General features: G+C 42.9%; 1 protein-coding gene and 1 long non-coding RNA gene across 19 annotated transcripts in view; one reads left to right on the forward strand and one right to left on the reverse strand.

The window, feature by feature from the left end:
• bru3 (bruno 3) overlaps positions 1 to 22,112 on the reverse strand; it is a 281,494-nt gene that overhangs the window by 61,282 nt on the left and 198,100 nt on the right. For 12 of the 18 annotated variants that reach the window (NM_001202166.4, NM_001202163.2, NM_001202165.2 and 9 more), the window contains 2 exons: positions 19,154 to 19,288; positions 1,004 to 1,083 (listed from right to left, as the gene is read on the reverse strand). In NM_001202166.4, coding sequence (NP_001189095.1) covers positions 1,004 to 1,083; positions 19,154 to 19,288 — 215 coding nt within the window. The remainder of the gene's footprint in view (positions 1 to 1,003; positions 1,084 to 19,153; positions 19,289 to 22,112) is intronic. The other 6 variants (NM_001202171.2, NM_001202169.2, NM_001202164.2 and 3 more) reach the window with 1 other exon arrangement.
• Positions 16,042 to 16,695, forward strand: lncRNA:CR45120 (long non-coding RNA:CR45120). The gene has a single exon (NR_124934.1). It is a non-coding gene; the product is annotated as a long non-coding RNA:CR45120 (long non-coding RNA).

The following is a 22,112-nucleotide window of genomic DNA, read 5'->3' on the forward strand; positions in this document are numbered from 1 at the left end:
GAGAATGCGGACGCGGATGCGGATGAGGACTTGGTTGTGGATTTGGTTCTGGTGCTGGAACTTGGGATTGGAGGAGGCGACTTGGGACTGCACTGACTGCCTGCCTGCCTGCGTGGCTGTAAACACCGAAAATACAACAATGGCAGCGTTTCAGCCACTACCACTCCCACACCCACCCACTTTTCCCCCAGCAGCTGGTTTGTGTATTTGCTTGTTTGTTTGTCAAAAGAAGCAATTTACGTGCAAAATAACTCAAGTGTCATGCAAATTTCATTTATTTTTCGCAAGCACCAAAGCAAGAAAATAGAAGAAACGCACGAAAGACGAAATAATTCCCGGGCAACGTTGTCATAGAGCTAAAGGCTCTTCTATACGGTTTCTTCGCTTTCTTCGCTTTCTTCCATAGAGAGCTACATAGCTTCGGCCGCAATCTGAGCTATGTGTGTGTGTGTGTGTGTGTGTGTATGGTGGGTGATTCCTTACAAAATTCGGGCATAATGAAGTCACTTGGCGGGAAACCCACGTTGCTCCGGGTTTCCTCGGCTCTTATGCCAAAAGCTATTTTGATTTATTTTTCATTTTCTCAGTTTTTTTTTTTTTTTAGAAAATTAGAGTGAAACGAGCTTCTTGATTTGCCATTGAAGTGCGGCGTAAAAGGAAAAAATAATAATACGGCATTTAATTTAATTCTAATATTATTTATAAATCATGGAAACTTGGCCCGAGCAACAAGCACTTGTAGCTTAAATGAAGTTTGCTAAGTACTTTTCAACGATGAGAAGAAGCAACAACACCAAACTCGAGAACAACAACCACTTGAGTACGCATACTTCAGGTTTGAAATTTCATTATTTTCGTATTATTCGCACACAAGTGCCATCAAGGAGCGAGATGCCTCGCCAGGACATAAAAACACAATTTTCTAATTTTAAGAAAACGGCGTGGAATATACAATACATTTAAAGTTGCTTATCCCCCGGGTGACTTAGAGTCTTCTACTTACCGGCATAGTTTGACTTCCGTGTAGGTTGGTTATTGCTGACTGGGCCTCCTGCTGCGAACCAAATTTGACGAAAGCGCAGCCTGCAAATAAAATACAGAAAAGTTGATTAGTAATAGTGCTTGAATGGCCATCGAGGGTATTTATTTTTGTACATCGGACTTATTTCTTTGGTATGGCAACCACTTGACACTCCGCCACTTGTGAATATTTACGCAGCATTGAATATTGAATTTAAAAATCAGTAAGCATTCCATAAATACCGATACGAAATCGCGTGAGTGAAGAGGTCAGATGTGGCTACAGCTGCCATTGGATCGAAATGCTCGCGCGTGTGTGTATTTAAATAAAATTTTAAGTGCAATTAAAAAACATTTTTGCAAGAATCGCCTCGTGCACTCTTGCATGAAAATCAACATCGACATCGGAGGCGAAATCAGCGAACATCCAACGACCATTATATAAAAATAATAGTCGGCCTGTGCTGTGCGCTGTGCTGCCTGGGTATGGAATGTAAAATGTAAAATTCAAACTGAACCGAAAAATATACAGAGAAAAAAGAAAATATTCCGCTGCACTTTGCTCGCTCATTATATTGTAATTTGTGTGGGTGCCAGCTGCTGTTGGGGAAAGGGAATGGGAGCTGTTGAAGGGCCCGGCTTCAATGGCATAATTATTAAAAATCATTTATGCTAATTTAATATACAGTAATAACCACAAAAAGTAAGGACCTTCCACACCGCGCAAAAACATGCAGCAGTCGGGGAATCGAAAAGTGCGTAGTGTGGCCGGAATAAAAAGGGGCTTATACCACATGTAAGCCGGTGCTTGAAAGCGATTTAAAAATGTGGTAATGCCCGATGGCTTCGGGCATTGTTTTACATTTGTAAATTGAGAACGAATTAAGAGTGCCTTAATGCGTTCGCATAGACAGTATGCAATTATAGTTAGTTGTTGCACATTGATTAAACTGATATGTTAACTACAAACCAACTGAATATCAATTTTAGATACATACATGTATCCAATTTCCATTTAATTAAGCCAGTTTATGGAAATTTAAATAATATTTAATACACTCACACTAATGGTAGGGCATATCTGTGGCGCCTGGTAAATCTTCAAAAAATCTGTATGTGTGCATTCACCCCATCCACCTTTTAACCCCGCCGCCAAGGAATTAATTAAGGCCTAGCTTAACCCTTGCTCTACGGCTCTTCATCTGTTGTTTGTGTGCTATACGCAAAACATCAACAATGCTGAAAATTAAGACCCTCCAGCTGGGAAAGCCCTTCGGGGGTTGGGCATTCCCGGTCGGTAAATTCAGGAAACCCTGCGAAATGTCTAATTCCCGAACCCTCAGCGCGTCGAGGGTTCGGACAGGATGGGTGTCCAAATTGCGGCTTGGGCTCTTGCTGTTGCTGTTGCCTTTTGTAGTTGACGCTATTCTAAAGGGGCGTGATTGTGATGAGGGCAGGGGCGCGGAAAAACAAATCCCGCCTAAAACCATGCAACATGCGAGCTGACAAGCCGAAAGGCAGACAAGCACAAATTTCGCGTGCAAACAACGCGAAGAGCAACAGCGGCCAAAATGGAGAAACAAAAAAAAAAACAAAAAATAAAAATGGAGGGGGCCATAAGGGAAAATTCCCTTTTATTCGCCTTGTTGCAAATGTACAAAAAATAAAGTGTAAAAAATTCAAGTGGATTTTTGTTCAGCCCAACTCGTCGCGACTCTTGTGTATTTTATGTTTTGTGTGTTGAAGTGACAACAAAATCCAGAATTTTTCCCGTTCCAACCGAGCGACCTGGAGCGGGGATTTCGGGGAGCTGTAGAATGGCAGGACACAAGAGTGCAAATCAGCGCTGCTAAGCAATAAAAAATAAAATATTTTGTTGCCAGTTAATCCACACAGCTGAAAAATATAAGGGAACAACGGAACAAAAAAAGAATGTAAAAAGTTAAAAAAACAAGAGGCAATTGCTAAGCATTTTTGTAAACTTAAATCAAAGTTGATTTTCCTTTTACATTTTGGTGTCCTTTTTTGTTTCTTTTGTATCTGTTTGTTTTTTTTTTTTCGTTATACATTTTGGGATGACTTTTTTGGCTCTATGTGAAATGTATTTTTCTTGGCATAACTTTTGTGAAAGGCAAACTTTGCTCGGGGGCTGCAGACTTAAAATGTTCGAACACCTCTAACAAGAGAGACCCAGAAAGATATCAGAAAAAGCTTTATAAATGTTTCCATTGTTACATCACTTGGCTGCTCGCAAGTGCGTAAGTTCTATATCTCATTTCGTATTTATGGAAAAGTTTCAATCTACCAAACTTGGACATTCATTAGCATCTTGAGCAAACAGTGTGGGTTCCTCGTCAGTCGGCTAATTGTGTGTCTTTGAGTGAAGTTTGGCTCCTATCTAAGTTGACTTTCTCGGGAACCATTTGATTATTTACCCTTTGCAGGCGGTCGCTCAACATTACGGATAATTGTCAAACTTGGAGTCATTATATTAATTAAAAGCAAATTAGTCAGCGAAAGAGGTGAGTCAGACTGCGGATGGCCAAGTCCAAATCCGACCTCATCGCAGTTGCTCGACTTTGCTTTGATGTGGAGAAGTCGGATGGAAAGGGATGGGAAATTGAATCTACATATAAATCCAGTGAACGGACAACACTTTTAACAATTAGTGCAGGACAAGACAGGTTGCACGACAACACACTCTATCACCTCCTTTCATTCCTTGAAAGAGCTAACAAAGTGCAACGCCTTAATTACTTAACGGCCAGGAGAAGGCAGGCTGGAGATGATTCCTTGATTCTCGGCAATTAGTTGAAATTAAAATGTGAGCAAGTGCGCCAAGTTTTTAGCGTCTTGTGCAACTTCCGGTGAAGCGTGAAATGACGCAGCTGCAGGATCCGAGGAGCCGAGCCTAATGACACTTTTTAATCAAATATGCTAATGCTAATGCGAAAGTTGTGTTGTCATTAAAATCATAGTGAGGAAAAGTTGTCGTCTGTCTTCATCCCGGCAAGTCTCTTTAAGCTTCTTCACGCACAAGTTTGTTTTAATCACCAGCTTTCAGTTGGCTTATATATCACTTCATCTTGATGCGAAGTCCCATGGTCCACCTATAACCTATGCCATACTTTTCCATCTGCTTGACCCTTATGGGTAAACCTTTGACATCGCCCCTCCCCCCCAAAAAAAAGGGGAATTGCTGCGACAATTGAGTTGCACGAGATTTCGGGGAAACACATGCGATTAAATTTATGGGAGAGAAGCTTCATGCTCGGCCACAACTTGCACATTTGCAATACAAATTTGCAATGTCATTAATGTATGGGAAACCCCAGTGCTGGACAGCCACCACCAAAAAAAAAAAAAAAAAAAAAAAACGAATGCTGCCTTGCCATGAAAAATCGCCGCCGGTCAAACACGTAACCAAATTGTGCAAAGCATCGGCGGCCGGAGAAGGAGCAGCATGTGGAGCAGTAGCAGCAGGGCCAGGAGCGATGGCAGCAGGACATCAGGACTGCCGAAGCAGCAGCTACAGCAGGAAACAAGGATAACGAGCGTGTTGAGGCCCCTACCCCTTCTCCACTCTCTGCATCGCTCCATTTGAAACCCCCTGCAAATGGGGTTTTGGTCGATATGTTGGCCTTGTCGGTCGCCGTTGCCGGGAGGGGCAGGCTCATGTTATAGCCGGGCTAGGCCAGCCAGTATGCCTCCTGATGTTGCCGGCTGCACTGCCACTGCTGCATGGGACAAGTATTTTAAAATCCAATTAAAAACGCCCTAGTGGGATTTTTCAATCGCTGCCGACCAGGATGGGAGAGAAAGGACTGCCAAGGCAGCTGGACAGGCATCAGCATCAGCATCAGCAACAAAGTTGCATTAAGCGCGCGACATTCGCTGGCCACCGGTCGCGTCATAGTCATTTGTTGGTAGTATGACTGGATGGCAGGATGGTAGCATGGCGGGCTGGGCTGGCGGGATTGCCATGGATGGCATTAAGGTGGAGTTGGTCTATGGTCCCAGGTCCTCGTTGATGGCCATTGCATGTTTGCCTCTTGGGCGCAAAAGCGTAGCATGAATCTTGTTAGCCAACGTTTACGCTTATTATGCGATGGCAAGGCTATCGAATTTGTTTGATGCATGTGCAGGAGCTCCTAGTTCTCTCGGAAAACTGGCTGGGAAAACAAGGCAGTGAGTGCACTGGGGCTTGGATATGAAATGGGTGATATGGGGGATAACTGGGTCTGGGTAGCAAATTGCATTTGCGGCATGACACTCACAGTTGAATGCACCTCGGGAGATGGCAGAAGAAATCAAATAAACTCATCCAAATGCAAAATATGACGTCCGGCCAGGTAGCTAATGTCGTTTCAAACTATTGGCGCACAGTCCGAGGAGCATGACATGGCGTTCGTATACCCAAAAACTTTGACCAGCATGTCTAATCAAATCTGTCGCTGGCAGAACTTATCAATATGGCCAACTACGAGCTGCAAAACACAAACACACAACTGTGACCAGTTGACCAGTCCCCCAACTGGATGAAATTGAACTCTGCCAGGCATGAGAGGTCCCAGCACTTTGCATACAAATCATATAGACTTTTTGGAGTGTATCCCAGGACACACACTCTAATACTGGCACCAACACGTACTCTGAATGCCCAATGGGACCATTATTCTTGATTTTGGCCCAAAAAAAAAAAAGGCCAGTCGGGGGTGGTGGAGAAAACTTTCGACTACCTTTTGCCAGTTGATAAACAACAAAACTTTCGGCCCGCCAGGCCAGAGGCATTTTAAGGATTTGCAACTTCAGTAAATAACATTCGAGGCCGGACTCACTTCACATGCGAATTCATGGAGCAGTGGACTTGGTCGAAATCTCGTATGCAAAATAGTAGCTCCCCATACGTGTAATGTGATATATTTTTTACCGAACCGAATTCGTCTGTGATGTGGGACTGGCACTGCAGGCCAAATTAAATAAAAATCAGTGCCCTGAGTGAGCTCAAATTGCAATTTCATAAGCAATTTGCCACTGGACAACGTGCATCCTTCTGTCATTTCACTGGATTCGGTCACTTTTTCTTGTAAAAGTCGTAGAAAATGTAAGCAAAAAGGTCAAATGAAAATTACATTTCAACAGGGCACAAATTTGGGGCTAACATTTAATAGATGAGAGTGAATCGAGATGTGGATGCAGGGTCTGCAAATGCTGACATTTTTATAGCTCCGTCGAGAGTTGGCTCGAAAGTATGCTCCATCTCGCTCTATCGCCGTGTGAGTGTGCGAGTGTATGTGTGCGTGTGCGTTTGACACACAATAAACACCAATTAAGAAAATAATATTTTGTGTACACACACAAGCAAACAAATGTCTCTGGCAATTTGAAAAGCCAGCGCCAAAGCGTTCGTCTCTAGTTTTGTACAAGTGCTGTGCAAATAATGCACAAAAGTATTCTACAAAATGCGAACAACAAACAACCGAACAACACCACAAACACAGCAGCAGCTACGATCCGAAAGCGAGAGAGCCGAGGAAAACCTATAACAAAAGCTGAAATATTATTGCTTTCGGACCAAAAACTTCTTCGTTTCAGTGGTATCGCCCCAACAAAGCCCCCCCCCCCACACACACTTTACAGCGGGTCTCTGGGCCTGAAGTCCGAGCCAGCTTGTTATAAGGCATGTTGACAAGCCTCTTTAACAAATGACACCAACAGACGAAGAAGAAGCCATCCTGGGCAGAACAAGCCAAATAGTCAGGATTCACTTCGTCCCTTCCCGCCGTGCGCCCTTCGTTTTGTGTAACATTTGTTGGGCGCAGCCGAAAAATGTTGCTGTTCTTGTTGCTGCAACTTCCTGTCTTGTCAGCTTTGCCCTTCTGCTATTTGCTGTTATTTACTATTTTTCCCTTCCCTTTGCCAAAAGGTCCAAGGAGTCGAATATTCTTAGCATACCAAGCACAGACCCATGTCAAAAGGGAGCACTCTAACATCGGTGGAATGTGGCCTAGAAGTTGGCATAGCTTGGGGCATATGGCTAAAAGCCACTGTCTCTGCTGTTTCCAATTCAATTACTTTTAGCATCAAATCATTGACTATTGCCCGCAAATTCCACTTTAAACTCGTTATAAATGGGGCTGTGGATGGTGGTTAAAGGGGGAATCAGAGAAAAACGTGCCATTAACCGCCTAAATAAACTGCACCGTCAAAGATTTAAAGCCCTTTCCCCCACCACCGATTGCATGGGAAAAACCAAAGTAATTTCAGGTCCTGAAAAACTGTTGCCAGCGCTCAGCGAACCACAAACAAGGTAAATGCTTCTGCAACGCTAACAGCAACAGCAACACGAAACTGCTGGCAGAAATCGGAGTCGGGAGCTGTAAGGATCAAGTCAGAGGAGGAAGGGGCACAGTAACCGCAACATAATAATTATGCAACAGAAACCGCAATGCATGCGGGGCAGGCGACGCCAAAAGCCACTCCCCTCCCTGCCCCCACACCACACACCACACCTCTCATCACCCCACTTTTCTGGCCAGATTTGGGAGGGAAATTGTTTTGCCAGGCGAAAGTGTGAACAAAAAGCTGTTGCGTGTGCTGCAAAAGGCAACGGAGCGGGGGCAAAAAATACATAAAAACATACAAAACAACAAGGCAACGCAACAACGTCAAACCGCAAAGTCAAATGCAACTAAAACCGCAGCACAGTTTGGGGCGCCGAGGTTTTCCCAGAGCTGAAAAGGAAAAAAAATATATATATGGGTAGCTTTAATCTCTGGCAGGACCACTCTGCCGCAGCAAACTATTGTGCCCATCAAGTGAGCTGATGTCCTGCACCTTTATTGTTTTCAGCATTTATTCCGCTACATTTCATGCCGTATCCTTTGGCGATTTATGCGTCCACTTATTTAGCCGAAGAACACGAAACAAATTCGAAAAATGGGCGCTGGGCATAAAGCCGCATAACTTAATAGCGACTCGCTTCATTTGAACTTTATTGCTGCTGACTCGCTTGCTTGGCTCGGGGGCGGGTAGGAATATAAAAATAAAGACAGCCACGAATGGCCAGGTAGGGAAAATCAATTTTACCGGGCTTATCCAGGACATCAAAGCGTGGGCAGGACGAGGGGCCAGGACTTCGGTGTACAGAAGCCCAGGTCCTGTTTAGCCTGGACAGGTAGGTTAAGCCTAATAAACTGCGCCGTCCAAAAGCATGCTAGAAATTTATTTTTGTTTTCTCAGCGGGGCAGCAAGGAGAAGAAGCTAATTGTATTGCGCCCGGGAATTTGATTGCATGGATTTGGACATGATTGAAAAGGGCGCAGGCCAAACCCAGACCAGACCAGACCAGACGCCAGGTTACCATCTGGACACAGTGAGTGCATAAATTTTGCGCCCAAGTCGCGGCCATTATTCATTTTTAATGCGACCGAGACGTAGACACAGCCACAACAATTTGGCCACATGTAAGCACAGGCAAGTTGGCCATAATTGCCCCGAAGTTGCGTCCAAACTGGCGGAAGACGCAAGACACCAACTGCACTTGGGACCCCATGGAAGCCAGGTATCCTGGCATCATTAAAATGAGTTAGCGTCCTGGACGAAGGCTGCGGGGAGTCTGCGCTCGAAATTGAGACGGTGACCGGGACGGAGACGGATACGGAGACTAAGACAGACCTCGACCTTACCTTTTGGGTGCAATTTGCTGCGGCAGTGGCAGTGGCAGCAATTAAGCCATAGGGTAGATTAACATTAAGCTGCCGCCAGAGCGCGATGCACTTGCAGCACTTGCAAGTCGCGCACTCGCGGCTTTGTGTGCGGTTCGAAATTTATTTAATTAACCGGAAATGTTGTAACCAGAAGTGCCTTAGCTTCGGGATTGCTTGAAGAAATGGGATTTTCTGGGGAATTCTCTTATTGCTCTGTCCCAGCATCCTTGAGGCCATAAACATGAAACAACAGCCACTTCAGTTCCAGCTTCTTGCCTTTAGGTATGGAAAAACTTAGGAAAGAAAAGGAGCATAAATTCCCTAAAATAATATTGTAAATTGCTCAAATTGAACAAGATTTTCAATTGCATTACGCAAAAATCTGTGAAGCATTGCATTTTCAATTGTTGCTATGGTTGAGAGGGGGCAACCATGGCTTGTCTATATAAATTCATATTCCGTATCTGTGTATGCATAATGGAAGCTCAGATTCGTGCTCTCTGATGTGGCAAACAAAACGTGCCGCTTGCAAAATTGTACAACAACCAATTAAAATGCATAACTCGATTTAAAGTTTACATAACATTTTGCTAAATTACAGGTTCGTCCCAGGCATTCAGGCTTATATAAGTGGCCTGAATCCTTCCTTTCCTTCACCCCCGATTCCCATCAACCGTTTGACGGTTCAGTTTGCAAGGGGCTTACAATGTCTGTCGCTTGTTGCTGCTGCTGCTGCTGCTGCTGTTGCCCCGGCAACATGCAATTAAAAGCGATATTGAATTTTGTTACGCTCTGCGCTCGAGTGTGCGATTTGCAGTGGTAGTTGTAGTGGCAAAGGCTGTGGGTGTGGCCTTGCTGCTCTGCGGCTCTTATTTAATTTGAGTCGGGCGAAAACATATATTTTGTTATGTGATTGGCATAACTTATACAATGCCATCAGCTTAAAACCATGCTTTGAATATTATTCCGTGCAGTGGCAATACATCCATCTGACTGATTTACGTGAGCTTGAATTTTGCCTGATTCCAATTACCAGCTATAAACTGCCTTGTTTTTCCATATTTCGCCTCACTTGTTGTCGGCCACCGCTGCCAAATCGCCACTGAACCTTAATATATGGCTATTATGGCATACAGTACTTTTGGGCCACGAGGCATCGCCATGACAACGGTAGGTGAGCTAGAGGCCAAAGGGGCATTATAAATCTTCATTGTTGTGGGGGGCAGTCCAGTAAAGTAGCGCAGACAACTGCCGAAAATTTTCAATGCTGCTTCCACTCGATTTTTTTCCAACCAAAATTGTGCACTCAGCAGATCAATTTTAGAGCCAGATTAAAAATGTGGTCTAAATATTTGGTAATTTAAATAGGCTTAATAAGAGAAGGAAGCCAACTACTCCTTAGGCTTAAAAAACTTATGTTAAGAAATGTGAAAAATGGAATGTGTAGTTTATTTTAAGTCGATTTTTCTCCGAGTGTCTGCGTTGCTAAAAGCAACATCAATTTGCATGAATTGTGTGGTTGTGTGCGTGTGTATATGTAATTACAAAAACACACGGAGCGAAGCTCTGAGTACGTGCAAATCTGACCAAAAATTTAAATTGAAGCTAACATTTTTGCCAAATGCTGTTGCCAGCAACGATGCTGGCGACGATGATGATGATGATGATGATATATGTATGCAACTCACCAGCATCCCCCTTTTTTCGCCCACTTCCATGGGCCCCAGGCCATAGGAAATATGGTCGAACCGAGGCCTAACTCCTTTCACCACTTTTCCCCCAATGCCACTTTCCACTTCCCATACGATCTCTCTGCAGGCCGTTTTGTGAAAACAAGTATATCGAATTTTAATTACATTTGCTTCATCTGTGGGTGTATGTGTTATTTGCTTTTTGCGCCAAACAGCCGACACGGAAATGTGATTTTTGATTGAGTGCCGACCAAACAGTAGCAAAAAGCTATGGGGAAAATCGCAGAAGGGACGGGTTAAGAACGCCTTGAGCTTGCACTTAAAAAATATACATAATTGAAGGAAATTCGTCTTATCTAATGTAATTTATCCGAATTGTAATGTTAAAGAGAGTAAGACTTCCAAGCTATATGCCAAAGTGGTTAACCAATCTACCCAGATGGTGGTGGAAAATACATTCATTATAATATGCAAAAATCTATAAAGACCCATCACACGTGTTCGAATTTCACTGCAGCTTGTCCTCATTATTATTCATTGTTGCCTGTCAATTTGATACTCGTCTCTTTTTGTGGTTAACATCGATACAGAGGATTTCGAATTTTGATAGAGCAGCCTATGCGGTGAATAATTACATATTCTGCGGTAACAGATCAATTTTAATTTCTTAGAAATATTCGTTAATTGAATTTTTGGCTCTGCTGTAAGGATAAAACGTGGCAAACTTCTCTAAAACAGAAAATACGATAAATCCTAGACAGTGTGAGAGTGAAGGATAAGTTCAACTTAAGAAACTCTAAACAGGCAAATTTTGAAACCTCTCTCGACTCTCTGGCTGAATTGTTACCATGTTTTATGGCTACCTATTCCTCGAATTCAGGACTTGAGGGCGTATATCCCCCAAGCATCCTGTCGACACTTGACGCATCCTAGCAACCCGCAAGCAGAACAGGCTCAGCTCCCAGTGTCGGTTTTATATTATTTTATTATTTTGTGTGCCCTGGGAGCTTTGAAAAAGGATAGCAAAATGTTAGGCGGCCAGGGTATCTGGTATCCAGGCGGCCTTAAACGTATCCATTTTCATTAAATGCCTTCGCGGCTCGACTCCGGAGCTGCCTTGCCAAGTTTCCAGTTACGGAGGGCGAGGAGCCAGGAGGCTGAAAAGGATATTGTCTAACAACAAAAGCGGAATAAATTAATTTAGCTCATGTCTTGGCCCCGGCAATGAGCTAGAAAATGAGCTGCAGAATATGTATGTGGCATACGGTTGGGCGCCTCTACTCCTTATAACCTCCTGATAATAACAAAATATGTGCAACTGACAGGTGGCAGCAGCAGCAGCAGCAGCAGCAGGAGGAGCACCAGGAGCAGGAGCAGCCATTAGGCTGGCTCCTTGTTGGAAATTTAATAAGTTCCAGGGTCGAGCTGAGTGGTGTCTGCGATATGGTGTGCTTATTAAAAATGTTAAAGCCTACGGCAGCTGGGAAATAGAAAACCAATGCGGATCTTTATCGATACACCATATATGGCGAACGGAAACAAAAGTAAGCTCTTGCCTACATAGCCTTTATTGCATTAATTTTTCAATAATCCTCCACAACTAGAACAAATATCTAAAGTGGCATATTTCATGGGTGATAGGACTAATCTTTTATTGATAGGACCAAGCGCGCTCAACTGAGTTAATTAAATTTGCTGCCGAGGGTCCAGCTGCCTCTGCCGCTGGGAGTCGTCTTGCCTTTAATAAGGACATCCACATCCTTATCCCAATCTCCAGTATACATCCTCATCAGCCACCTCCTTATATAAGTATGCTATGAGCAACCCTTTTCACCAACTTCCCCTCGTTCCTTTGCCACTCGGGCGAAACTTTGTGCTTAATGCTTAGCCGAAACTTTTTTGACATTTTTATTGACAAGAATCCAGGAACCCCAAAAGAAGCGCCAACCACGGGCTTCCTCTCTCCGTGCGGCATGTACAACAACATTTTTTGCTCTCCTGGGTTGCGGCAAAGTTTTGTCTGGGCTCCAACGGTCTCCTGTGCCCGTGTGTTGCGGTCAAATCTAATTTCCGCAGCTTTTACTACTTTATTAAACTATTACAACTAAAGCCAGCCCGGCCCAGTCCTGTTCGTCCTGTTAGTCCTGCTAGCCAGCTGGCAATGGCGACGCCAATGGCAATGGCGATGGGTATTAAAAAAGTTATGTTCTGACGTATATGTGCGTGTGTGTGTGTGTGTGTGTGTGTGTGTGTATGCGGGTGGGCCACGAAATGTGTTAATAAAGCACACTTGCCACCAACATGGCCACATAATGAAACGAAATTGCAGGAGGCAGGCAATATTGCGGCTATATGGAGCTGGGTGTGTGTGTATGGCACAGGGCTGAATATTGAATAGAATATTCAGAAATGATACTTTCTGAGCAATATCGCTTTCATTACCTTATCAATGGTATAAATTGATATTTACAAAGGCATAATAATGGCAATTTTACAATGCGAATATTGTACTTTATCTAACTCAATAAAGGATGTACATACTTAATTAATCAGCGAAATTATGGCAGACAAGCAGATATAGAGCTATTGTTTCGACTGTATTTTAATGTAATGTTTTCTAAATTATTCTGGAAATTTCTATACGATTTAAATGTTGGTTTTGAGCGCATTATTCTTTTTAATTGTGATCTTCCTTTGAAAAGCCTACCAAGTCTGGTTATTGATAATCCATGAGTTTCTGCAGCTTAAGGATTGCTTTAGCTCAAACAAATACGAATAAGTTCTTCGATTAAGAAGGATATAACCGTTATATAGGATATTTCCTCATAAAAACATTGGCTGGTAGAAAATTGGCATGGATAGGGTATGCCATATCCTTTGTTCCGTTCCTTCTAAGCTGACCGGCGTCTGGCATAAGTTGCTGGCACTTTGTGGTACTTTTATGACTCGTTGGCCCGGCTTGACGGCATCAAATTTCAGCCACTTCCTGCTCGGTTTTAGCCAGCTCCTTGGCCACGTTTAATTGCCCTGACCTTCGCATGTGTGTGAGTTGGCTGCATAGTTTCGGGCGTGTTGCATGTTAATTAGCATTAAGCAGGACCAAGGAGCGGAACGCCTTTTCTAGTTGTATGTGATAAAAATTTATTGGACTTGGCTGGGGAGTGCTAGCCGAACAACTCGCCCCCACTTGCATATGAAACTTTGGCCGTGCTGCAATTAAATTTAAGCTGCATCACACATACACATACATTTTTGGATCCGGAGAGGCTCAGGCTGAGGAACAAGGATCGGGAATCACAAAAGACTTGTGGCCATGGCGACTATACAACTACGACGACGGCAAAGTTTTGTTGGGTTTTCTGGTTTCGGTTTTTGGTCTAAGGACGCAAAAGTTCGCGTTTGTTTCGGCCACCACCCCCCGTTTCGTTTTTGATATGTATTTTAATTCCATAGCCAGTGTGCCATTTTGCAGTCCTTGGAATCCAGGACTTTTGGCCTGCCGGCGGCAACAGCAACAAGGATGACTGCGGCTTAAATGGCACTTATGAGCTTATGCCACAACTTACATTATTATTATTACTCCGATTTTTTCTTATGCTTGTATAAACGCTGCTTCTTGTGGCACGCAATAAATAGTTATAGACTACGGCGGGTAGGGAGAGTTTTGTTTTAATTAAGGCGCATTAAGTGGAATGTTTTATGGGTCCTTGGAGCCGTGTGGGTGGAATATGTGGAACTCTAATTATGCCAACTTCAAATAAATTGGATCTAAGATTAGTTGATACAACAGGATGAGCTCTTTTGCCAGGCATCTAATCATACTATCCCATCTATCCGTTGGACAAGAGCACACACAGCTATGTAAACCGCACTATCCTTTAAAGGCCAGTTCACTTTCGATCCAATCAACTTCGTTTGAGCGGACAAAAACCAAAATCTCATCACAGTTTTAACCATTATTATAAATAATCAAATAAAGCAAAGCTCTCGCATGTCATAAGCGTTAAATTCAATTTGAGTTTTACAACGCTGCGCGCGGTTCGGTTCGGGCTTTTGTTCGGGTTTGTTTGACAGTTTTTGCAGCGTACTCAATCAGCACTTGTTAGAACTTTTTAGTGTGCTGTAAAATAAACATGAGTATAGAGCTGAAATGAAATGAAATTTAATAAATGCAGTGCGCCAGTGGGCGAAGGAACGTACTCGTATATGTTGATGTGGGCGGTTGGGTTGTGAAACAGGAGCAGAGCAAAGCGACAGGCAGCATGACATGCACTTCATAAAACTTTGCTCATATAAATTGAAATTGAAATGAAATGATGATGCCGGAGCTGCCACGTTGATATATGTGGATGTGAAAGTGGATGTGAATGCGAGTGTGAGCAAGTGAGAGTTGACAACCGGCGGAAGCTTCCTTCTCTTCCTTTTAGTGTAAAAATTTGTTGGCCAAACAACAAGTGGAGCAGCCAAAGCAGCAAAAGCAGCAGCAACAGCCTGAAAAACAACTTAAACTGTCATTGCAAAGTTTGAGGCAAAGCCCCGTGAGCCAGGGGGATGAGGTATTAAAACTTTTCTCTGAGCAATTATGTGAAGGCTACTTAACTTTTTTTGCAGGCAATAAATTTGCTCTTTAAACTAAGACTCGACTTGAGCAGCTGACAAGGAGCATGAGGATGCATGCACCTGAGCTTGCTGCGACACAATTTTGTTGCACACTCGATTTCTTGTTCTGCTTTTTTGTCTTTTTTTTTTTTTTGAGGGAAAGGGGACTGAGTCGCCTTCCACCCAATCGTAGAATTTGCTAGAGCTATGTGCAGAAATTCAATTAGCCAGCCAAGCGTGGATGGTGGGGAAATGAAAGCAGTTTGCCACTTGGCATGCCATGCAGTTTTGGGGAATGCTTTGAAATACACGCAGGCACACTGGGATTCAGATACTCCCCGCATGCCTAGATACATTTGCTCGGTTGTGTGGTTGTGACAGGCCATCGGTGGTGCTTCGACTACTGTATGCTGCTTGCTGCATGCTGCATGCTGCATTCTTGCCTCAATTACGCCGAAAATGTCACATTAATTATTGGCATTTATGGGGTTTGCGCCGCTTTTGATATGATAGACGACAATGCTGGCCAAAATTTGAAGTCTACTTTACGGCGCGCTATTGTTGTGTCCTCGCAAGTGCGCTTGTCTGTGTGTGGCAGCCGCACAGAAATTTATGCGCACTTATGTATGTGTGTTTGTGTGTGTGATGTATGCTTGTGTGATACGTATTAATTGGAATTTGTTTTTGTGTGTCAGCTGCAAGACGACTCGGAGGCCTCTTTGTTGGCTTTTGCGGCAATTAAAAGTTAATTTGACAAAGCGAGACATTTCGAATTAATTTCGAGTCTAAACGACGTTTTAATTCAATTTATGTTTTTGGCAGCACAACTTGACAATGCCATCAATTGAGTGGATCGATTGACTTAAGGTCTCTGATGCGCAGGAGCCATATGAAATGTGGGTGAGTAGAGTGCGTATTTATTCTTTAAATTAATTGACTGCTAAGGCAGCCCTGCCATTGCATTTGTTGCCTCCATACCCAATTACTTAATGACAGCTTCCAGTCGCAGTGATTAGGCCAAAAGCGCTTTAAGCCAATGGGGTGTGGTGCTGGCCCTGCTAACTTGGCCCATTCAAAGTCAACTTATGCCAACCATCTGTCAGCAACAGGAGCTAGAGTTCTCCACACTCATGCGGCTACTTATGCAAAATCCTTGACTCCGCCACTAGACGACACCCGTTGCTGCTCATCTACACAAGCACATGGGAGCTCTGATTACCGGCGCTCGGGGAGCGGGACAAAGGACAATGGAGCAGCGGGACAGAGGGACAGCCGGTGCAGCGGAGTGAGACGGCGGAGACACACAATTGTGTTGATTGCACAGATGACAAGACCTAGGACGAGATGACAACTTTGCTGCCTGCCAGCCTTGATGACAATGAAGTGCATGCATGAATATTCTAATCAAATGAGCCGCCAGCCTGTTCTGGCTCCTGGTCCCACTTCCCAGCTCCCTGGCTTCTCATGGCTTCTGCCTCTGTTCCAGCCATTGTCGAGCTGTAAAATTTTTCGCCTCCACCACATGGTTACACATGAAGAAATTGCCTAAATGCTAGGATACAAAACATAATTGATCCGGAACTAAAACACAATGGTCACTTGAATCTTAAATTTGGCTCTATATGGATACGCTATAGTCGTAAAATATTGTTTTTATACAATAGAAAGCTGATAAGTCAATTTGGTAGTTTATTATGATTTCTAGCAAGTAATATCCTTTTTCGTTAAGTGCTACACCACATGCTTTGTATTTTGTGCTGGGCAAAAGTTTCAAAGTCAGCCGAAGTCCCCGGCCAGAAAAACCTTTCCTTTACCTCGTTTCATTTCATTCACTCACTGAAATCGAATTTGCATAATTTAACATGATGGTTGCGCTTATTCCTGTAGCCTGTCAGCCGCACAGACATCGCAGGAGCCGAAGGACTATGATGAGGAGGAGGGTTTATTATTGTTCGCCCTCGGATTCGGCGTCACCGCATTTCGCTGCCACATGCATCATCATTTGCATACATTTGCAGTTCGCCCAGTCAGTCAATGTTCATTCCTCATTACCCCGCTACCAGCACATATTTCCCACCTCTCAGTCGATTTTCTTTGTATATAATTCGCAGCGGAAAAGTGAAGGAAGTGAAGGGAGCATTGGGTACATTGACGTTGATGGATTTTGGCACTTACACAGGCTAGCGCCTGTCACTTTCCTAACACCAATTGCGACTCCGAAAAAAAAGGAGCGGCTGACTCTGCTCCAGTTGAGCTGACTTTGAAGCGCATTTTAATGAAGAATGATATGTTGGCATCGCCGCAGCCGCAGAAGCCGCAATTTTCCACACCCCCAACCGCCTAACAGACCCCAATTTAACCACATCGACTGACAGTTTTCGCGGCTTTGCACGCAGCCGCTGTCGAAGTTGAAGGGCGACGACATCAACAACAAGTTTTCCGGTTCAGCAGAAACTGAAAAATATCAAAAAGGAACTGGAGCACACAAATCGAAGAAAAATGAAAATTTGTATCAAAGTTATGTCGCTGCTTTGCCTTCGCTTCGAATGGCATTTCTGTATGCCGCATGGCAAATAAATATATGCGTGAAATATTTTAGCTATTCCAAATTTGTGCAAATTTTTAGGCATCAATTTGATTGGAAATTGATGGCTGTCGTTGTGCGGAGGCCTTTGAAATCTCAGGAGACTCAACCACTAATATAAATAAGGTAGAGAAAAATGGAAAAACAGACGAGTACACACACACTAAAATAAACAGAAACAAAAATAAATACCCCTCAACATTGGTTTTCTATGCAAAGTGTCACATGCCCGATGTGCCACGCCCCCCTTCCCAACCGCTATCGCCACCGCCTCTGCCTTTTCATGCATATCAAAATGGCAACAATAAACGCCAACAAAAGAACAACAATAACAAACATTAACATGGAAATACACACGCACACGAGGACAACAAAAGACGGCAGTCAAAAATGTTGCAAATGTAAGCAAAATAAAAATATATAACAAAGACACAATTACACTCACGGACCGAGTGTTTGCCAATGTATTTGTGTATTTGTCTGCCTGTGTGTATGCGTGTGTATGTGTATTTGTAAAACCAAAACTTTTGACATAATAAAATGGAATGTTATTGTTAAAAAAGTTACTTGCATATTAAAACAAACGAAACTTCCCAATGCCGCCTCTATCTCTCTCTTATTTTTTTTATTCCCCCATTTGTTTGCTTTCTGCATGTGTGTGTGTGTGTGAGTGTGTGAGAGAGCGCGTATTTTTACTTGCAAATGCCGCATACAAAGGCAAATGGCCAGCGTGTGAAACGAGCAGCACTGCCAGAAGCAAACAACTTTAATTGAACTGTTTACCCGATTTTTATTTTATGCCACCTCAAGGCCCCCAATCGCCCCAAAGTTGTGTAATTGTTATGGTTATGTTTGTGATGATTATTTGGCTCGCTGCACAGCTGCCCGCATTTTCAACAGGACATTATCAGTTGACTGGATGCCAATTTTATCAGTACTCTTTCTTTGGGGAATTCGGAGGTAGGAACGCTTCCTGCAGCTTCATACCATTTATAAAGGTATTTTAAAGCAATCTACGTTATTGTCAAATATGGAAGAACCAAACAAGTCTTCAGATGAAACACCTAACTTGAGAATGTGATAAAACATTTACTAAAAACGCTACGTATACTTAATATAGAACAGAAATCATTTCTGTTAATAGGTCAGAAATAAAAAAATGCCTAATAGCATACATTTTAAGTAACTCGACGCATATAAGCATTTTACTTTAAGACAGCCTTTTAGTTGACTTCGGAAGCCAAGCTACTTCTCTAATATCCTTAGTTATGTTAAAATTTTTTCATATCTTATCCGAAAACTCTCTATACGATACCAAAACGGCCGTGCTTTAATCTAAAATACTTCAAGCACGTCTACACACAACCAAGCTATAGCCAAAAAAGTAACGATCTTAAGATTAATCATATAACTGGGAAATACAACAGATAGCGAGCCGAACACGTTACGTATACTTGATATGAACAGTAGTATCTTAGGTGGGGAAATTCGAATCGAACACAGCTGCAGATAGGTATTATATAAAGGTAGAAATTTTGGATGGTACTCACCTTTGCTAGCACCGTCCGGCCCACGAAGTATGGTGCACTCCTCTATAGTGCCGAAGGGATGGAAGATTTGTCTAACATCGTCTTCGGTCTGTTGTTTGCTGAGCATGCCAACGAACAGCTTGCGATCTAAATGCTCTGTTTTGGTTTCGGGTTTGTTCATGTTTCATATGTCATGTGGTTCGATCGATCCGATTGATTTTGATTGATTACGATTGATTTACGAATTTGATTGTTGCACCAAAAGAGACGGCAAAATGGACAAGTGGCAATGTGTTTGTATTTTGTATTGTGAGCGGCAGTGTTCAATCGTGTTTGGTATTCGGTGTGTGAAAATGATAAGTTTTCAATCAAGAAGCCATAGCCAGAGAAAATTCGCAACAAATCATATTGAAATCCGAAAAATGAATACGGAAAAAATATATATCCTCGATCATAATGTGTTGGTGTGTCGTTTAAAAAGAGATGTAAATGCAACAGGGTTACACATTACGCAACATTTTTTTTTGTAACGAGTAACGAACGCAGCAGGCACATTTACGTAATTGTTTTTTGTTTGGTAATTTTTTTAAAATTTCAACAGGCGCAAAATACCCAAAGGAAAGTAAAAGCAACAACATTTAGTTAAGGAGAAATCGTTGGTGTTTGGGTGGATAGTTTGAGCACCAATAGAGCAAATACAATTACAACATTTATTAATGTGGTTAGGTATTTTTTTTTTTTTTTTGGTTTTTTGTTGGGTGGGAAGAGGGAGTACAAATTTCGATTTATAAGCGGAACGAATTTTTTGTTGAAATTGTTGCATCAAGAAGGAAGAAATTTGGATATGGAAAAAATCGAATCAAATCAAAATCATACGAATAAAATCACAAAAAAGTGAAATCAGTTTTTGAAAATCATAAGAGAAGAATTGTCAGTTTTCCAATTTTGCCAATTTTGATGTATTTTTTTTTTTCGTTTCAATCATATTTATTTGATATAGAGCACGAACAAGTGTTACATAAAAAGGAAAGAAAAGAAGATAAAAATGGGTGATATTTAGTTAAAATTGTCGTACAATTTGTTTTTGGTTTAGCTTACAACTCTTACGAGAATTAAAATAATCTATTCATATACGTAATATATAAGTATGTATATTTATATGTATATTTATATTTAACAGTCACACGCACACACAAGCAAACCATCTCGCACACACTTACAAGCTGGCCACGCACAGAGCTACTGAGTTAAGGATAGACATTGAAAGGTAATTGAACACGCTAGCCACTACTTGAAAAAATAGTTGGTAAAATTACGGGCGAGCATGAGGAAATGTATGGCTTAAAAGTACTTAGAGTCTAGGTATATACGACTAGTAGTGGTGGTGGTGAGCCTTGGATGGTGGTGATCAGCGAGAGATTCTCTAAAATCTAATCAATATCTACTGGTAAATGGATAAGGTCGCACAAACGGCAGCTGTCGCACGACTGTCCACCCTCTCAATTTCGTATTTTCACATTTTTCGTATAATCTGAAAGGCCAGCCAAGGACACCAAGGACACCAAGGTCTCGCACTCGCACTTGGTATCATATCGAAAATTGAGCGTCACATAATTGGCAAAACACTTGCCACAGACAGCCGAGCTGCCCCAGCTGCTGTCGCGTTAAAGTGGCAAAAGCAATCGAAGTAGAAAATAACTAATACGACACGTTGGACCCATGCACATGGCCTGCAGGCAATTGTCTTGTGTCCGGGTTAAGCCTAATGGCATTTGGGTTCCGTTTCGTCCTGCGCTGGCCTTCCTGCTCCTTACCATCCTTGCCGGCCCAAGCACGTGCAATAAGCCAAACAACGCCCCTGGCATGCTAAACAACAACAACGACATCAACAGCAGTGAGAAGGGCAAAAGGATGTTGGAAGCAGTAGAAGGGTTGGCTTAATAAAAATGTAAAGCACGTTGAAACCGAGGGCAGGACAAGGTAAAAATAGTGCAGCATACTTTGCGGCGCCTGCTGTTGTACATATGAAATGGCATAGTTCAACTGGCTGTTAACAGTTGCGGCCAAAAAAGGGCAAAAAAATAGGGGGGGGGGGGCGGTGGAGCTAAGTAGAAGTGGTGGGTGGTGAGCGGCAGGCAGGCAGGACAAAAGGATTTGCACAATGTTTAGCCTGGCGTTGCAGCAATTTTCTACAATTACCTGGGGCACAACGACACAGACCGGCAGGGGATAAAATGCACACAGGGCTTTCAGTGATTCCCTTTTGGCTGTTCTCCTCTTATGCTTTTGCTTTTGCTTTTACTTTCCTTTTTTATTCTTTTTTCGGTCTCTGAGCTAAAGGAAAGAGCAGTGAAAATAATATTAAAGGCCATTAGGCTCATATAGACAAGTTAAGTGGCTCCTGGTCCGGATCCTCGGTCCTGTGTGCTCGTTTCTCCTGATGCCTTTGCTAGCCATGTGTGGCAGTTTTTAGATTTTATTTTTATGACTGTCCCGGCGAAAAGAAGTCATTAACGTGTCGTTGTCTTTGATGCCGCAACCAAAGTGAAAGGGGGTGTGCGGCACCGGCGGCGGCAAAAAGAAAGCCAAATTAAATTAGCTAACCACATGGCAACTTTTGTACATGTGCTCCAACGGGAGAAGACGACAAGGACAGGCCACTAATTGTTGCACGTTATGTTTTTGCTTATCTTCCCAACCCAGATCCTGCATCCTTAATCCACCATCCACTTTCCAGTTCCCAGCTGCATCTTTCCGGGTTTTCCCCGTCCTCCAGGGCAAAGTAATTGTATTTTAAATCCTGGCCAAAGGTGAAAAAGCCAGTCGCGTCTATGAATAATACAAAAAATTGTGGAGACAGCGGCGCCAGAGGATAAATAAAGGAAAAAACTAAACACAAAGTCGCTGACAAAGCGAAAGTCAAAGCTCAAAGCTCATGTGTCCCTGAACTCCCTTCTCCGGTTTTTTTTACTGTACCGAC

This window comes from Drosophila melanogaster, chromosome 3L (genome assembly GCF_000001215.4).
Source record: "Drosophila melanogaster chromosome 3L".
Lineage (NCBI taxonomy): Eukaryota > Metazoa > Arthropoda > Insecta > Diptera > Drosophilidae > Drosophila > Drosophila melanogaster.